At 42.2% G+C, this 19,730-nt stretch overlaps 1 protein-coding gene across 6 annotated transcripts in view; it reads left to right on the top strand.

The window, feature by feature from the left end:
- Positions 1–19,730, top strand: part of STON2 (stonin 2) — a 154,823-nt gene that overhangs the window by 122,747 nt on the left and 12,346 nt on the right. For all 6 annotated transcript variants that reach the window (XM_005656442.3, XM_021099580.1, XM_021099579.1 and 3 more), the window contains one exon: positions 17,259–19,097. In XM_005656442.3, the coding sequence (XP_005656499.3) occupies positions 17,259–19,097 (1,839 nt within the window). The remainder of the gene's footprint in view (positions 1–17,258; positions 19,098–19,730) is intronic.

Below are 19,730 nucleotides of genomic sequence, written 5' to 3'. Positions count from 1 at the left end.
CTTGGTGACTAGAGCATGGATGAAACTGGTGTGTGAGCTTTAAAATGAATTCACATGGGAGTACATTAGATTCAGTGAGCGGTAAACCTTGAAGGGTCTCCAGCTGAGGCAAAGAACACTCAACCTGGGTCCCAGGGACAGTTAGGGAGCCAGTCAGTCAAGGGGCATCTGTCAGTTAAGGATGTACAAGGTATGAAAGTGTTCTTGCCCTTCAACTTTCCCCTATTCTCTGATTACTTGATATCATTTCCTTTCTCAGAAACACCTAACAGTTTCTAGGAGACTTGAAAAGGCCTGGCCTATTTGTTCTGATACGTAACCAAGCCTCTCCACACACAAATTTTGGTTTAATGTATCTGTAAATAGGTCTTTTTTTATAGCCACACCCATGACATATGAAAGCTCCTGGATTAGGAATTGAATCCAAGCAATGCTGGATCCTTTAACTCACTGTGCCAGGCCAGGTATCAAATCTGTGCCTCTGTAGCAACCTGAGCCGCTGCATTTGGATTCTTAACCTTACTGCACCACAGAGGGAACTCGAGTAAATCTTTATCCTGAGACTGTTTTCTGCATTTTTATGGTCTTCTATCTTTAAAATGCAGTAACTGCACACCTCAGACCCACTCACATAGCATGAAGCATTATAGCACTCACTTGGAATCTAAAACTACCTCAATATCCAAAAAGTAATCATAGGCCTTACCAAACAGTGGTTGAGTACTTTTGAATATCTGGAATTATGTTCACATGTGTTATTTCATATTTGCTTCCAGACTAGAACAGGGATTATGATTATCCTGTGTTAAGTGGGGAAATGGTAGAGAGACTTGCCCAAGACCACAGGGATTTGTAGCAGCGCCAGGACTAGAAATAAAACCTTCTGTTCTATGGCTTTATAAGTTCCCACAGGCCAATGTCTCTTTTCAGAATCTTCTCCAAGGGAGTTCCCACTGTGGCGTAACAGAATTGGCAGTGTCTCTGTAGTGCCAGGACACAGGTTTGATTGGTGGTCTGGCACAGTGACTTAAATGATCTGGCATTGCCACAGCTGTGGTGTAGGTTGCAGCTGTGGCTGGATCTGATCCCTGTCCCAGGAACTCTGTATACCATGGAGAGGCCAAAAGAGAAGAAAAACAAAAACAAAAAAACAAAACAAAACTTCCCCATGGGTACCTGGACTCTAAGAAATCTCCATGATAATAATGATACGAAGTACTTACATAGACTTTGCTATGTAAACTTTAATACATTAACTGGGTCCTCACCACAACTTAAGAGGTATATGCTACTGTTATCTCCATTTTATAGTTTGAGAGAACTGAGGCTGAGCGCATGTGTTTCTACTGCATCAAGTAACTTGTCCATGGTCACAGAGCCAGTAGGTGGAGTAGTCAGCATATGAACCAGCCTAGAGCCAGAGTGCATACTCTTGACCTCTTGACGATACAGTCAGGGTCATCCACTTCCCATCTGTTTGTGCCTATGGTGACCCAGACTAAAGACTACAATTCTTGCGATAAGAGTCTTAAAATTCCTTCTCTCCAAACTCACGGAGTTTGAAGTATGTATCTTGCGTTACCTAAACAAGAAGAATACTATTCTATTCCCTTTTGAAAAGAGCAAGGGAGAATAAAGAAAAGCAATAAAATGGAAATATTTTTGCTCAATAGTCAGACAAGTTCGAAAGGTTCTAGGAATGTATATCTGCCCATGGTTCTTACAAAGATCTTTTTCGTCTATCTTCTGCCTGGTTGCTAAGGATCTTGGATTGCAAGCAACAAAAGCCAACTTGACCAACTTTAAATGAAAGGAATTTATTTTAAGGATATAGTTACAGAACCACAAGAAAAGCTGAAAACTCAAACTTCATGAAGTTGGGATATCAGCTTAAACCACCCTGAAAATTAGTGGCCGCCTCAAAACAATCATTTGTTTATTAGCTCAGATTCTGCGAATCAGCCATCTGAGTAAGCCTGGGCAATCCCCTGTCTATGCTAGGCTGAGCCGATCTCCTTAGCAGCTCCCTCATGGGCCAGAGGTAGTTGCTTGGTTGGATAGAGTACCTATGGGGTCATCACACCCCCGCAGGCTCATCTGCACGATGGTCTTGGGGTTCCAAGTATAGCAAAAGTGGGCAAGCCCCAGCATGCAAGCCCTTTCCAAGATTCTACTAGTGATGTATTTGATCTTAACTAAAGCAAATCACATGCTCTAACTCAGAGTCGGTGGGGTGGGGTGGGAGGGACTGCCTGAGAGCATGGATAGAGAAGGGAAGACTCTGTGGGCATTTTTGCTGTCTCCTACACATGGTCAGGAACCTTGGCAACCTTAAGGCTCAAGTCAGCAGGGACCTATGGGCAGACTCTTCAGGGTGCCTCCATCTGAGTAGCTCAGCTCCCACCATTTTCCTGTCTTTGAGTTAGTCTGTTCATAAATTCCAGCAAGAATCTGGCTTTGCTTGGGATACACATCCTGGGCGGGGCACCTTGATTGACGTTCCAGGAAGACATGCAGGAGAGGAGAAATGTTCAAATGTGATGTCGTTATCCAAAGTAGCAGGGGAGGAATGCAGGGCAGGTAATACAATGTTCGTCCCTTTATATTGTTCACTGTACTGACTTTGTTCTTCCCCTCTGAACCATGTGGGTTGACTTTTCCTCTACAACTATTGAAAGCAAAAGTAATAGGCTCAACCTGTTATTTGAACAATAAGAGACTTAAAGCATTTAATTCAAAAGACATTTGCTATAAAGCTAGTGATAACTCTGGCATGAGTCAAGACCTTAGAGACAGCACCTCTTCCTTTCATTGCTATGCATCTATTGGGCACCAAGAGTATAGCCAAGGAGTTCCTGATGTAGCACAGTGGGTTAAGGATCTGGCATTGTCTCTACAGAAGCTCAGGTTGCTGCTGAGGTGTGGGTTTGATCCCTGGCCAGTGAAGTGGGTTAAGGATCCAGTGTTGCTGCAGCTGTGGAGATCACATCTGCGGCTTGGCTCCTGTTCAATCTCTGACCTGAGAACTTTCATATGCTGCAAGTGCAGCCAAAAAAAAAAAAAAAAAGAGTATAGCCAAGAAAGGGACATCAAAAACCACTGTTTTGATAGTGAGGTCACATAATTGCCCTTAGCCACAACTCCAACAGTTATTGGTTTAGGTAAGTTTTATGATTTTTGCCAAATTGTAAGACTGGCTTTCAAACTTTCTAGAAAGCACGGTGAGTGGTGGTCGAGTCATGTTTAGCTAGATTCCAAGCAACATGGAAAGGCCAAGACAGGCTGTTAGCATGGTCACCAGGGATCTGGAGCATTTAGATTCAGTTATTACCAGAGTTCCCATCTTGGAGCAGCAGAAATGAATCCGACTAGGAACCATGAGGTTGTGGGTTCGATCCCTGGCCTCGCTCAGGGGGTTAAGGATACAGTTTTGCTGTGAGCTGTGGTGTAGGTCGCAGACACGGCTTGGAACTGGCATTGCTGTGGCTGTGGTGTAGACTGGCAGCTGTAGCTCCAATCAGACCCCTAGCCTGGGAACCTCCATGTGCCGCGGGTGTGGCCCTCAAAAGACAAAGACAAATATTATTACCCAAATAATAGGAGAGTTTAAGGGAGTACTAGATCCTTCTTACTTGCTAAAATACCTTTCCTTGTGAAATGACAACCAAGGCCATTTTTCTGGTTACAGTAGCCCACTATTACCAGAGGTCAGGAAAGAGGTGGTAGCTTTGTGTGCTATATATTCGAAATATGCCTAGTGCACTAAACCAGTCTTCTCTAAATGTCTGGTCACTTTTCTCCAAAGGTTTGATCAGGAGCCTTTAATATTTATGTATTTATTAATACACTATATTATAAAGGTATTCATAAATTACAAACATATTAGGTATTTTAGTAAATGTTTTCTAACATATAACAAAAATGAGAAACGTTTAAAAGATGGGTTAAAAAGTCAGCAGAAATAGAAGCTCTGGGAGTTCCCACTGTGGTGCCATGGGTTAAGAATTCGACTGCAGCAGCTAAGGTCGCTGTGGAGGTGCAGGTTCTATCCCTAGCCAGGCTCAGTGGGTTAAAGGATCTAGCATGGCTGCACGTATAGTATAAGTTGCAGCTGCCATTTGGATTCAATCCCTGGCCTAGGAACTTCCACATGCCATGGTATGGCCATAAAAAAAAAAAAAAAAAAAAAAAAAAAAAAAAAAAGAAGAAAGAAAGAAAGAAAGAAAAAAGAAGTGCTGGTATTTTCTGCCCACATCCCAGTGGATCATCTGTATACCTCCTCGGGTGCACTCCTCCCCTTTGGGGACTGCTTGTCTGAAACTAAAACATCTTAGACCTACCCAATAATTACAAAGGCAATTCCTAGTACCGGAGGGAAAATAGAAAGTTGGATGTTCTGTCTTGACCAAAATGTACTTATTCATGACCTAACACTTCCCTTATGTGGTAGATTCTGGTGCTGCTTTGTTATAATCACAATGGCTTTGTGAATTCAGACTCTCACATCTCTTGTAATTCCCAAGCCTTTGCAATAATTATGGAAAGATTTGGATTCATGGAATCAAAACCAAGACAAACATTCTTTTTTCCTTCTCTATCCCCCTTTCCCTTGATAATAATCAAACCGTAGTGATTCTTTCTCCCTACTTCTAACCTCTCTCTCCTCTTTTCTGCCTCATGAAAAATTCTAAAATAATATTTGCATATTTTTTATTGTGATAACTAATATTTATTGAGCTGTGGGCCAGTTAAATTAGTATTGATCCAATAATGATCGCATTTATTCTCTATGAAGTGGGTACTGTTATTATTCCACTTATGAGTTGATAAGAGGAGTTCCCATCGTGGCTCAGCAGAAACAAATGTGACTAGTATCCATGAGGAGGCAGGTTTGATCCCTGGCCTTGCTCAGTGGGTCAAGGATCTGGCATTGCCTTGAGCTGTGGTGTAGGTCACAGATGCGGTTTAGATCTGACGTTGCTCTGGTTGTGGCTATGGTGTGGGCCAGCAGCTGCAATTCCAATTCGACCCCTTGCCTGGGAACCTCCATATGTTGTGGATGTGGCCCTAAAAAGACAAGGAAAAAAAAAGTTGATAATAAGAGGTTTAGAGAGGGTTAAGTAACGTGCCCAAGATCACACAGGTTTTCTAATTCAGGTGCAGGTCAGTTTGACTCCAGAGTCCAAGCCCAGGCTTTACCCTCTACTGCCTGCAGTGGCAGTGAAGACCAGCATGGGGCCAGAAACTCAATCCAGAATCAAGCTGCCTTTTCCCTTACAGGCCTTGTGTCCACTCAGGGGACATTGGCACATATATATGCTGGTTGGTGAAGGTGCTGTAACAATGTATTTTTTTTTTTTTTTTTTTTTTCATTATATATATGCTGGTTGGTGAAGGTGCTGTAACAAGTCAACAAAAGTACCGAGTGTATGTATCATCTGGAAATAGCTCTTCACTCTATTTGTCTGCAGATCCCGCCCCCCCAATGAGGTCTTCTGACATTTTTGAGAGGTTCAGGAGTACAAATAGATCTTTACCTGCCAGAATAAATCTGTTGTCATCCCAGAATTAGTTGTTTTCTTTTTTTTTCTAGTAGATTATTTTAACTTGATTTGCTTACAGTTTATAAATTGCACCTACCATCAGTCTGTAAGAATGTCTCCTGTGATCTTGGTAACTAAAAGGGAGCTGGACAAGTACTGAAATGAAATCAAATTACCAATTCCAAATCCAATTGAAAAGAAGCAGCTTACTGCATACAAGAGCTGTTTGGTATTTTGTTGTTGCCATTGCTGGGAAATCCATATAAAGAGAAATGAGCTTTAGGAAGCATAGGTGAAAGGAGAACATTTGTACAGATCCTTTCAACCTACAGGAAACTGCCCCTAACCTTTCTATGGGTGATCTTAGCTTGGATGATTCTACCCTGTCTCCAATAGGCCTTTTTAATTTCTTCTGAAATCTGTATTATAGACATATTAGCAAAGTTAACAAATGGAATACATACACATGTACACAAGCATATGTAATAATGTGTGAGAACCTCCAGAACTGTTTCTTTGCCCCTTGATTGAACTGACAGAATCAACTTTGGAGAAGTAGCAATTCCTAGCACTAAGGTTCAAGTTGATCAGACTTTGAATCTGGTCTATAGGAAAATGACTGTAAAGGGAAAGAAGGCATTGTTGTGTGTCTTTAAAATATATAAGTTCATCAGAGTGGGGCACTTCCAAGCAAGTGAGAATCCTAAGCTCTCTCTCCAAAATAAGTAGGCAGGGCTCCATGACCCATCAATGGACGTCAGACTTCTAAGTATTCTATATAAAGAGGATGATGAGTTCCAGATTTGTAGGGGCATACACTGATTGGCAGGACATGGGTTCCAGTTAAAAGTAGACCCATGTATCGAAGGGAGCAAAGAAGGAGATGATAGAGCCCCTGGTGAGACGGAAACCTTTAGGTTAATTCCATTTGGCCACTTTGACATCCTCTCTGAGGCATGGCTCTGTTTTCTGTTACTCACCAACATAAGCAGGAGGATAATCAAGCCCTTATCCTTGGGTGCTCCCTAATCATTCATAAATCTGGTCATTCTCTGTTTCTAACTATTGCAGTAAAGTGATGGTAAAGGTAGTGAGGTGTGTCTTTACCGTCCTCAAAGTTCCAGGATTTGGGGATCTTCCTGCAAAACCTGAAACCTGATTTTACTTATTTGTGTAAGAATGATGAGACTCTTAGAAACTGACATCTCTGACCAAATGTAACAGCAGGGTTTGTTCCCTTCTAACCCTACTTTAGGATGTAGTGACTCACTCTAGTCCTTCACTAAAGTCCAGGACCTTGACTGTTCCCTCACCTCTTTAGGGATCCAGCGGTTCCTTGGAGCTTACAAGCATCCTAGGTTGTTGCTGAGGGTCTGTTCTTACGTGGTGACCAGGTGAACAGTGAATGAGAATGTGGGGGCAACACACAAGTGAGACTTCCACTGTGGCAGTGGGACAGGCAGTCCTGATGGGTGACCTGTCCTGGTCACAGGAGGGACGTGGGCACTGTAAACTCCCTACTATTTCTGGGAACTTACCCAGTGCCCCTTCAGGCAGTTCTTTTCCTGGTCCCCATCCCATGCACTTCCAAGGCCTAAGAACAATGCTCAAATCAGAGTCAGGATGGAGACTCCTTTTTTTCCTTGCCCCAACCACACATTCTCCCTGACAGTAACATCTAGATGCTACTCCTTTTCCTCTAAGCTCCTAAACCAAAAGAACCCTTTTTGCTCTCTTGTCACATCATACAAGAGTTTGATGAGCCATTAAAAAGAGAGTTTCACAGTCCACCCACAGTCCGTTTCTAGGCTCAGACCCTAGAAACTCCTCTTTGTTTACTCGCCTTGGTGAGCTCAGAAAATAATTTAGGATGGGAAGGAAATGCAGGGGGCTTTTTGCTATGGAAATAACAAGTAAAACACAGGTTAGGTTAGGTCAGCAGGTGTCATCACTAGTTAAGTCTCTGAGATGCCCTGATATATAAAATATTAAGAGAGTAATTTGTAAAATAGAAAGCTGGAGTTCATGTTGTGGCTCAATGGTTAATGAATCTGACTAGGAACCATGAGGTTGCGGGTTCAATCCCTGGCCTTGCTGAGTGGGTTAAGGTTCTAGCCTTGCCATAAGCTGTGGTGTAGGTCGCAGACGCAGCTTGGATCTGGAGTGGGTGCCTACAGCTCTGATTAGACCCCTAGCCTGGGAACCTCCATATGCTGCGGAAGCGGCCCTAGAAAAGGCAAAAAGGCAAAAAGGCAAAAAAAAAAAAAAAAAAAGGAAAGCTAATTTTTCAGTTTACCATAGATACTAGAATCTAGCTCTGCCTCCCTGCCAGTTTTTGCTGGGGAACTAAAGTTGGCTCTGTCCTACAACAGCAGTGTGTTACAGTGGGATCTCTGCCTTCATCTGAGACAGCATGAGAAGCTGACATCAGAAAGGCAAATTAGGTCCAGACAAGATGGCAGAATAAAAGGACTTGAGCTCATTTCCCCTCATGAAAACACCAAAATCACAACCAACTGCTAAACAACCACTACAATAAACTAGAAGCTAGCAAGAAATATATCTTACACTCAGAGACAAAGAAGAAGCCACAATAAGATGGGGGCAACACCAGAAGCAAGAGAGGCTACAACTCTGCAGCTTGAATAAGGGAAACCACAAATGCAGAAAGCTAGACCAAAATGAAAAGGCAGAGAAATATGCTCCAGATGAAGGAACAAGATAAAACCCAAGAAAAACAGCTAAGTGAAATGGAGATAAGCAACCTACATGAAAAGGACTTTAAAGTAATGATAGTAAAGATGATCCAAGATCTTGGGGAAGAAAACCTGGAGGCACAGTTGAGAAAATACAAGAAATGTTTGATAAAGAAATAGAAGATTTAAAGAATAAACAAGCTGAGATGAACAACACAAGAATTGAAATGAAAAATTTACTGGAAGGTATCAATAGCTGAATACAGGAGGCAGAAGAACAAATAAGCAGGATGGAAGACAGCTGGTGAAAATCAGTGACACAGAACAGAATAAAGAAAAAAAGAATGAAAAGAAATGGGGACAGTCTAAGAGAATTCTGGGACAACATTAAGTATAACTGAGAGGCAAATTAAAGCCAGGGAAACAGTAAGCCAGTTCAATGGGAGTTTAGTTTTTAGAGGAAGAAGCCAAAGCATGGTCCCAAAGGTTGAGGATTGAAGAAGGATGGAGAAATGGGCAACAGTAAAACACAGACAAAAGTTTAGAGCTGGAGGGGGGTTCCCATCGTGGCTCAGTGGTTAACGAATCTGACTAGGAACCATGAGGTTGTGGGTTCGATCCCTGGCCTTGCTCAGTGGGTTAAGGATCCGGTGTTGCCATAAGCTGTGGTGTAGGTTGCAGACATGGCTCGGATCCCGCGTTGCTGTGGCTCTGGCATAGGCTGGCTGCTACGGCTCTGATTAGACCCCTAGCCTGGGAACTGCCATATGCTGCAGGAGTGGCCCCAGAAAAGGCAAAAAGACAAAAAAAAAAAAAAAAAAAAAAAAGTTTAGAGCTGGAAAGAACAGATTGATTAGGAACACACAAGATACTGGAGATATTCCTGGACCATTCATCAAACTTAAAAGTCCGATGCTTCCTTTTATTAAAAAAAAAAAAAAAAAAGAAAGAAAGAAAAAAAAGTGATGAAATGTATTCGGTCAGCCTGTCTTAAGCAGGGAAGGAGTTGGCAGGGCACGCTGGACCAATCATTTGAAGGTGCTCAGTACTGCTTCTTTGGTCGTCTTAGCAATAAATACCAGAATGTAGTGTAAAATATTCTTGATAGGGATTCTGTCAAGTAGTGGTTAAGTGGCAGTTTGTTGAAATGGCTTCTTCACTTTGGAGATATCTCTGACCAGGTAACTTTACCAGCATCAAAGAACTCCCTTGTGCGGCTGTGCTAAGGACCCACAGACTCAAACCCTCTGGCTCTCCTTCTTATCTGTGTATTGTGATGACTAAGCAGGTCTCAGCCTATTTTATACAGGTTAGAATCTCTCTTGATAAGGTCCAGATGGATAACTCCTTTATCTCACATATCAGAGGATGACTTTATGCCCAAAAACTTCCTGTATAAATGTCAGTCCTTGTTTAGTTAACTTTCCCTGCTGAACAATGCTCCTAAAAGTTGTGTGTCAAGAGAACTCTTGCCAATCTCAAAGATAAATTAGTCAGATTTTAGCTTAATGAACAAGCATTAATAAAATATCAGCTAATGAATATTAAAAGTAGGACTTTCATTTCATCTTGGGCAGTTGACTTTTGAACTCAATGAACCTTATTCTTCTCAGCAAAATGGAGTGGTCAGGTTTTATATTTTCTAAAATCTCTTCATGCTAGGAAATGCTGTGTCTCTCTTCTCACTTTTCAGGTTACTCCACAAATATTTAAGTGCCTACTATACATCCAAGGCCAGTCATGCAGTTTTAAGTATTTGCTTTTGTATAAAAGTGACTGCAATAACCTAAGAATATTTGTCTCGCCATTGTGCATAAACTTCTGGCAAATAGCTCTCAATGAGTTTCTTTGCATTTGTCATTGCACTTTAACAAATTAGGTTAATAAGTGAGGGAGAATGATGGCAGAGTATCTGCTGTATTCAAAATATCATAGAAACTGAATTTTTTCCCTATAGTGCTTACTTTTTCTTCGGTTTGGTGGCTTTGATTGTCAATGTAATTGATTAATTTAATCTCTGGGGAATTTGAAATAGATTGTGGTCTAACACTGAAAGAATCCACCATTTCTTTTTAGTTTGCATCAGTAAAGGCCGTAAGGAAGCTCTTAGGTACTAGAAATCTTCCCCTGTGGTGTAGAATGAGAACCTAATTTTCATATGTTGCTTTTGTTTGGCAGCAGCCCAACTCATCATACTAAAAGCAATTTGCAGGTAGCAAGTGGAAGAGACAGTGATTAAAATAATGCTGTTTTTTTTTTTTTTTTTTTTTTTTTTTTTTTTTTTGTTGTTGTCTTTTAAGGGCTGCACCTGAAGCATATGAAAGTTCCCAGGTTAGGAATCGAATAGGAGCTGCTGCCACAGCCACAGCAACTCAGGATCCAAGCCGCATCTGCTATTACGCATCTGCTATTACACCGCAGCTCACCACAAACACTGCTGGATCCTTAATCCACTGAGCAAGGCATCCTCATGGATACTAGTAAGGTTCATTATCCACTGTGCCACGATGGGAACTCCTAATGCTGAGTTTTGGTTTTGGTTTAATTTTAATAAGTCCATGAAATGGAACTGTGTATGATAGTTAATGTTGTTCTGAAGACAATTAGTTTTGCTTATTTTTTTGGTGGAGAAATTTGCCAGCCTTTTTTCCCCCCTCATTGTTTCCAATACCAGACACACCAGTCACAGAGTCTTAGTCTTAAAACTGCTGCTTTTATTATTAAACAACAAGACTACAGTTAAGCTGTTGGTTTCTTTCTCTAAGATTAGTTAGTAGGAGGAATAAAGATATATTTTGACCTTTTAACATTTCTTTATTTTGTAAGCAATACAGCATTTTTTAAAAAGGAAAGAATACAGATTTACAGTTTGTAAGACCATTTCTTATCCCACAAGCCATTTGTTTTTACATCAAAAACCTTTTTGGAGTTCTCACTGTGGTGCTGTGGGTTAATGATCCTGCATTGTCTCTGTGAAGGTGCCAGTTCAATCCCCAGCCTGGTGCAGTGAGTTAAGGATCCCATGTTACTGTAGCTGGGTTGTAGGTCACAGATGCAGCTCATATTTGATCCCTGGCCCTGGAACTTCCAAATGCCATGGGTGTGGCAAAAAAAACCCCACAAAAAACAAACAATAACAACAATAAAACCCTTACATATATATAACTTTGTATCATTCTAGCAGCAGTTTTAGCAGCCAAATCTACTGAACATTCATTATTTGCCAAACAATTCTAACATATGTATTAAAATTTCCCAGCAACCCTGTTAGGTAGGATTTAATATTTTCCTATGGGAAAACTGAGACACACAGAAATTAAACAACTTGCCCAAAGTCACATAGTTAGTAAGCTGAAGATATGGAACTGAAACCCCAGGCAGTCCAACTTCACATAGTAGGCTGTTATTATTCACTCAACAATATATATCATGATTAGCTTCCTCGTGAACAAACATCATTCACAGCATTGTCTTGACTGTTGGATAGGATTCCATTTGAAGGGTATCACAGTTGATATAACAAGCCTTCCAATATGGGACACTTAAGTTGTTTGCAGTATTTCCAGGATACAAACATAGCTATGATAAACATACCACTATATATATTGTTGCATGGCTGTCTTATGCTTTTCTTAGATAATTCTCCTTTAAGTTAGAATTCTTAGATCACATTTTTTTTGAGATTTTCATACAAATTTTCAAATTACCTTCCAGAAAGATATTCTTAACACTTCCATCAGAGTGTTAACTTCTTCCATGTCACCCATGATTGTTATTCTTTCTCAATCCTTGTCTGACACAGGGAGAATTGTGTTTATTGTTTTATAAGGTTAAGTTCTTTTTACAAAATGATTATTAAATATTTAATATTTCTTCATTAGTAAACTGTCTATTCTTATCCTATTTTCTGTCTCAATGAGAATACACTGGGGTTCCCGTCATGGCGAAGTGATTAACGAATCCGACTAGGAACCATGAGGTTGAGGGTTTGATCCCTGGCCTTGCTCAGTGGGTTAATGATCTGGCGTTGCCATGAGCTGTGGTGTAGGTCTCAGACTTGGTTCGGATCTGGCAATGCTGTGGCTCTGGCGTAGGCCGATGGCTACAGCTCCGATTGGACCCCTAGCCTGGGAACCTCCATATGCCGCAGATATGGCCCTAGAAAAGACCCAAAAAAAAAAAAAATTAGAATACACTGTCATTATATATTAAGGACATCAAGTTTTTGTCATATATGATACAAATATTGCCCCCCAAACATTTTACATAGATGTTTTTTATATATTAAAGAACATTCTTTGGTAAAAAGAGGACCAAGAGTTCCTGTGGTGGCGCAGTAGAAACAAATCTGACTAGGAACTATGAGGTTGAGGGTCTGATCCCTGGCCTTGCTTAGTGGGTTAAGGATCTGGCATTGCTGTGAGCTGTGGTATAGGGTGCAGACACAGCTTGGATCTGGCATTGCTGTGGCTGTGGCATAGGCCAGCAGCTGTAGCTCTGATTAAACCCCTAGCCTGGGAACCTCCATATGCCCAGAGTGTGGCCCTAAAAAACAAAAATAAAATAAAATAAAAAGAGGACCAGAAAATATATGACCTAACTTTTTTGCTTTTTAGGGCCATATGTATTTCATATGGAAGTTCCCAGGCTAGGGGTTGAATTGGAGCTGCAGCTGCTGGCCTACGCCCAACAGCCACAGCAATGCAGGATCCAAGCCATGTCTGTGACCTACACCACAGCTCCACAACAACACCGGATCCTTAACCCACTGAGCAAGGCCAGGGATCGAACCCTCATCCTCATGGAAACTAGTCAGGTTCATAACCTGCTGAGCTACAATGGGAACTCCCAATATGACCTAACTTTTATAAAAACAGTTGTAGATGTCCTTCAGTCAGTGATAAATGAAACAAAATTAAAGAGCTTATAAATAGGGAAGTCTTTGTTAATAGGGGATTTTTTGAAGTAGTGTTGAAACTGGCCTCTGTGCAGAGGCCGAATTGAATCTTAGAGACAAGAGTTTTGGGTGAAGGAGAAAAAAATGGCTTTATTGCTTTGCCAGGCAAAGGGGGACACAGAAGGTTCATGCCTCTAAAAACTGTGTCCCTACCTGGGAGGATTTGGCAAGGTGTTTTATAGCAATGGTTCAAGTCTGAGACTGATATGGATTAGGGTGTGTATAGGGCCCCTGTGTTTCTTTAACCTGGCTCAGGGCGTCTCCTGATGAACTTCTGTGGTTCTCAAGGTTATCAAACTGTGACTTTCTCCTGGGAATGAAGAATGATTCATCAAGTAGTTAAGTCTTCCCATTTGTTTGGGGGTTTTAGTTCTGCAGAAGCGCTCAAAGATACTGTTGTGTGTATCCGTGTCCAGGAGGCCCACGGGGTCCTGCTCAGTTTAGATAGCATTTGGCAATCCTTGGGTTTACCTCAAGAAATGCTTTACTTGCACATATGAAGAAAATATGAACCACTATGGCCCACGTGAACCATGGACGACTTTGGCTTTTCATCTATAAAAATGTCTTAAGATATATATAGAGGGAGTTCCCATTGTGGCTCAGTGGTTAACGAACCGGACTAGTATCCATGAGGACGCAGGTTTGATCCCTGGCCTCGCTCAGTGGGTTAAGGATCCAGCATTGCCATGACCTGTGGTGTAGGTTGCAGACACAGCTCGGATCCAGTGTGGCTGTGGCATAGGCCAGCAGCTATAGCTCCGTTCGACCCCTAGCCTGGAACTTCCATGTGCCGCAGGTGGGGCCTTAAAAAGCCAGACCTACAGCATGTGGAAGTTCACCCAGCCTGCAGTGACAATGCTGGGTCCTTAACCCACTGTGCCACAGGGGAACTCCAAGATATTTTTTTCTTTATGATCTTGTAGAGAAACAAATTCTCATTTTCAGAAATTTGACCTATACTCCACTACATCCCAAAGGATGGATTTTTAAAACAGGTTGTAATTATGGAAGAAAAAAATGCCAAAGAAGGGACAAGTTTGGTAATGATTTTTTTTGATGCTTTTTGATGCCTGTCAAAAAGAATACAGAATCTCTAGAAATTAATTTAAAAAACTTCCCTCCAAATTTAAAGATACTGCATTTAAATTGTATGATGAGTCTAATGCTTCAAAACTGGTTAGGATTTGGTGTGGTTCCAAATAACTTGGTTTAAAAACAAATTTATTGTAAAAAAGTTATCTTCAGTGAAGACAAAGGCATTTTTTTTCCTTCCCCCTTTTTTTTTGGCTTAGGAGAAGATGAGAATTCCTGTTTGGGAGACAAGATTCCCAAAAGAAGATAGTCCTTTGGCAGTAAGAATAAACAGCCTTGGCAGAAAGCCACTCTCCAAAGGAAAAGGACTGAGGGCACATTTTATTTTATTTAAATTTTTTTTGTTTTGTTTTTAGAGCTGCACCTGCAGCATATGGAAGTTCCCAGGCTAGGGGTCAAATTGGAGCTACAGCTGCCGGCCAACACCACAGCCACAGTGATGTGGGTTCTGAGCCATGTCTGTGACCTACACCACAGCTCAAGGCAATGTGAGATCCTTAACTCACTGAGCCAGGTCAGGGATCCAATCTGCATCCTCATGGATCCAAGTTGGGTTCGTTAACCACTGAGCCATGGGTTCATTAACCACTGAGCTACGAAGGGAACTCCAGGGGCATATTTCAAACTAGGGAGTGGTAGTGAGCTCCAAGGCAAAAAGGATATCCCTGGTACAAGGGGTGGGTCAACACCAGACTGTCTGGGTGGAAACACTGTTTTACAGAAGCTCCCCACAGCCACCTCATTAGAAAGTGAAGAAAATCATGGAGATACATCCCTTTCCCGGTTCTCTAGGGAGGTCTAGTTACTGTTCTAATTTTAATCTCATCTTTAATTTTAAAGTGCTTTTAAATTCTTTTGTGATGCCGTACAAATAGACTTTTTGCTCACTTTATTTCTGGGATGAGTGTGGGTATGTACACATACATGGCTTGTTCATTTATTTGGCCTACGTTTTCAAACTGAATGTTTTCCATAGAGGTAATTGCTGTTTGTTTGAAAAAACATTATTTGGAAAGATGAATGACAAGTCAGCCATCCCACCCATGTGTAGTCAGTCACATGTGAAGTTATGTGTGACACTGCTGATTTGGTGTGGCTGGGTATGATATTGATGAAGGTTTAACACGATCGTTAGGAAACCCAACCGTCTAACTTAACCATGTGAGTGTCCATTTCTCTTTGATTCCAAACTACTGGCAGTGGGTGGAATGGTGGCAGAGATCCCTGTACATACTCCTCCACAGACTGAAAGAGTCGAACTGCTCCAAAGCGAAGTTTCTTTTCTCACTGATTCAATCAGCAACCCTTTACTGCATATTTACTAAATGCCAGAGCAAGGTTTGTTTTCTGTGTCATTCCTTCATCAGAATCTGCTCCTCTTGGCTTTAGAAAAGCCTCAATTTCCCCCTCCCTTCACATAACCCCAGCAGATACACAGGGCTTTTTTTTTTTTTTTTTTTTTTTGCCACACTCATGTCATGGAGAAGTTCCTGAGCCAGGGATTGAACTAAAGCCACAGCAGTGACAACCCCAGATCCCTAACCCACTGAGCCATCATGGAACTCCAACACAGAGTCTTTACTGAAAAGGTTTGGATCTTTCCTGCATTGAAACTGAAGTCCTGTTTCTCCTTCCTTGAAGGCCTTGCTAGAGTGGAGTTTTATTTGTAATAATCTTTTTATTTTTTCATAAAACAAACCCCGACAGAAAAGTATTTCAGATAAAAAAGAAGAGATTAATATCACGAGCATTTTCTTATGTTACTACTTATTTGTAAACATTTTAATGGCTGGATATTATTCCATTTTGTGCCTCAGTTTCTTAACATTAACCCAAAGCATGGTTCACAGTTTGGATTTATTTCCTTTAGGGTAAGATTACTAAGTCATTATTCATGGTTATTTGTAAGACCCTTAATACAAATTGTCAAACCAGTTCCCGTTGTGGCTCAGTGGAAACAAATCCAACTGGGAACCACGACGTTGTGGGTTCGATCCCTGGCCTTGCTCAGTGGGTTAAGGATCTGGCATTGCCGTGAGCTGTGGTGTAGGTTGCAGACAAGGCTTGGATCCCGTGGCTGTGGCTGTGGTGTAGACTGGCAGCTGTAGCTCCGATTCGACCCCTAGCCTGAGAACCTCCATATGCTGCAGGTGCAGCTCTAAAAAGACAAAAACAAACAAAAACAAATTGTCAAACCATTTCTAGAGAGTTTGTAGCAACTTATAGTCTAAGGGTCTATTTACTGTTCATACAATAGCACCTTTACCCTCACTGAATACTAAAACTTTAAAAATCTTCACAGATTTTTGGGGAACTTATCTGCATTTTTCTTATTACTAGCAAGATTGGACATTTCTTACACTCGTATTAGACATTTTGAATTTCTCTTTCCTGGGTTGTCTGTGTCAATGTCCTTTGTATTTCTACCGGAATTTTTGTATTTTTATTACTTACTTGCATGACCTCATTTCATATTCAGTCTCCTAACATTTTAATATTTATTCATCACATTTGGTCGAAAATCCCTCCAGTTACATTATTCTCAATCATATCACTTAGAGCATACAAGTTTTTTGTTCAGTGAGATCAGCTTTATACCAGTGTACACAGGGGCTGGTTTTCAATGTTTAAAAATTAAGACTATATACTTTAGAGCCAAGTAAAGAAAACGTCTGTTCCAGAAGCGTCTATAAAATAAAGTGAGAATGTATAAATGTTAAATTGCAAGGGACCTGGATCCTACCATTGCTTCTGTATTGACATTTATATTTTTCCTGCATTTACTGTATGGCTCTCTGCTGTGCTTATTATAAAACTATGAGAGCTGGGCCCACACTAAGCACCTGAGACAAGTAGTGAGCTACTTTGGAATTTACTGGGCACCAGGTAAAATTCTAGTCATCTCTCATTCCCAGACCCTAGAGGTCCTGAACAGCAGCCCCTCATATGTTCTCCTTTTCCTTGTAGACAATTCTTCCTCTCTTCATGAGGATGAAGAGGTAGAGATGGAGGCCATCAGCTGGCAGGCCAGCAGTCCAGCCATGAACGGACATCCTGCCACTCCAGTGACCTCTGCTCGTTTCCCTAGCTGGGTCACTTTTGATGACAATGAAGTCAGTTGCCCTTTGCCACCAGTCACCTCGCCTCTGAAGCCAAAAACACCATCTATTGCCTCTGTGATCCCAGATGTACCTTATAACTCAACTGGGTCATTTAAGAAGAGAGAACGTCCCAAGAGCACTTTGATGAACTTCTCCAAAGTCCAGAAGCTGGACATTTCCTCCTTAAACCACCCACCTTCTGTGCCTGAGGCTCCACCTTGGAGGGCAACTAATCCTTTTCTGAATGAGACTCTACAGGACATACAACCCTCCCCTATCAACCCTTTCCGCGCTTTCTTTGAGGAGCAAGAGAGGCGCTCCCAAAGCAATTCTGTGTCTGGTGCCACAGGCAAAAGCCAAAGAGATTCCCTCATTATCATCTACCAGGACGCCATCAGCTTTGACGATTCAAGCAAAACCCAGTCACACTCTGATGCTGTCGAAAAACTCAAACGACTCCAAATTGAGGATCCTGATCACTTGGGCAGGGTGACACTCCCTGATGATGACCCAATAGCCTGGCTTGAACTAGGTGACCACCCGCCAGGTTCCGTGCTGTCCCAGCCGAGGGATGGGTGGCCCATGATGCTTAGGATCCCCGAGAAGAAAAACATTATGTCCTCCAGGCACTGGGGACCCATCTACATCAAACTGACGGATAGTGGTTACCTGCAGCTATATTATGAGCAGGGCCTAGAAAAACCATTCCGTGAGTTCAAGCTGGAGATCTGCCATGAGATTTCAGAACCCCGGCTCCAGAACTATGATGAGAATGGCAGGATCCACAGCTTACGGATAGACCGCGTCACCTACAAGGAGAAGAAGAAATACCAGCCTAAACCTGCTGTGGCCCACATGGCCGAGAGGGAACAAGTGATTAAGCTGGGCACCACCAATTACGATGACTTCCTGAGCTTTATCCGTGCCGTCCAGGACCATCTCATGGATTTGCCAGTGCTATCAATGGACTTGAGCACAGTTGGCTTGAACTACCTTGAAGAGGAGATTACAGTGGATGTCAGAGACGAATTCTCTGGCCTCGTGAGCAAAGGTGACAACCAGATTCTCCAGCACTGTGTCTTGACACGGATCCACATCCTGAGTTTCCTCTCTGGCCTTGCAGAGTGCCGCCTAGGACTCAACGATGTCCTCGTCAAAGGGAATGAAATCGTCTCCCGTCAAGACATCATGCCCACCACCACCACGAAGTGGATCAAGCTTCATGAGTGCCGTTTCCATGGGTGTGTGGATGAGGATGTCTTCAACAGCTCACGGGTCATCCTGTTCAACCCTCTGGACGCCTGCCGATTTGAGCTAATGCGGTTCAGGACGGTATTTGCTGAGAAGACCTTGCCTTTCACACTCAGGACAGTAGCGAGCATCAATGGGGCAGAGGTGGAGGTGCAGAGCTGGCTGAGGATGTCGACTGGCTTCTCCTCTAACTGTGACCCTCTCACTCAGGTTCCCTGTGAGAACGTGATGGTTCGCTACCCTGTGCCCAGCGAGTGGGTGAAAAACTTCCGCAGGGAGAGCGTCCTGGGGGAAAAGTCTTTGAAAGCCAAAGTGAATCGGGGGGCGAGTTTTGGCTCAACTAGTGTATCTGGCTCTGAGCCTGTCATGAGAGTGACTCTGGGAACTGCCAAGTATGAGCATGCCTTCAACTCCATTGTGTGGAGGATAACCCGACTGCCTGACAAAAACTCAGGTAGGCAGAGCCGCCTCTTCTGTGAAAACTGCCACAGGGTTGCAAAAGAGCTGGGATCAAAGTTTCACATTCTGTTTCCCTATCAAGTGCTGGCTTTTGTTAAGTGACAAGAATGGTGATGGGGGCGTAGAGGAGGGGGGACCAGCAAAGCAAAAATATTTGAGCAAAGTAACAAACATGCATGACCCAGTTCACTCCATCTTTTCACTCCCTTATTATCACACTTCTTCCATAAAACTATGCATTATTCTTTCCAGCTGGGCTGCTAAGCAGATTTCCAGGGCATTCTTTTCTGTATTCTTTTCTGACTCATTAAAGTTTTATCTGGTGTTGGAAACCATTCTCTCCTAGATCCTGGAAGGCTTCTGGGTTTTGAGATGTCTCCCTGTGTCCTGAATGTAGTTTTGTAAAAGGCCAATTTATGCCCAATCATGTGTATAGTACAGGCAAGCGGTTAGATTTATGATGTAGCCACTCAGTGCAAGGCCTGTCACTCATAACATCCCAGGCTCAGAGCTGGGATTTAGAGATGGGGAAGGGGCCTCTGGTCAGACTAAAGGTCCAGCCAGGACATGGAGGTCCAGAAGGATGAAGTCCTATCGGACAGTAAGGGAACAAATGTTTAATTTTAAC

The sequence above is a fragment of the Sus scrofa genome, chromosome 7, assembly GCF_000003025.6.
Source record: "Sus scrofa isolate TJ Tabasco breed Duroc chromosome 7, Sscrofa11.1, whole genome shotgun sequence".
Lineage (NCBI taxonomy): Eukaryota > Metazoa > Chordata > Mammalia > Artiodactyla > Suidae > Sus > Sus scrofa.
The sequence above is the reverse complement of the archived record's forward strand: the minus strand, read 5'-3'. Positions and strand labels throughout refer to the sequence as shown.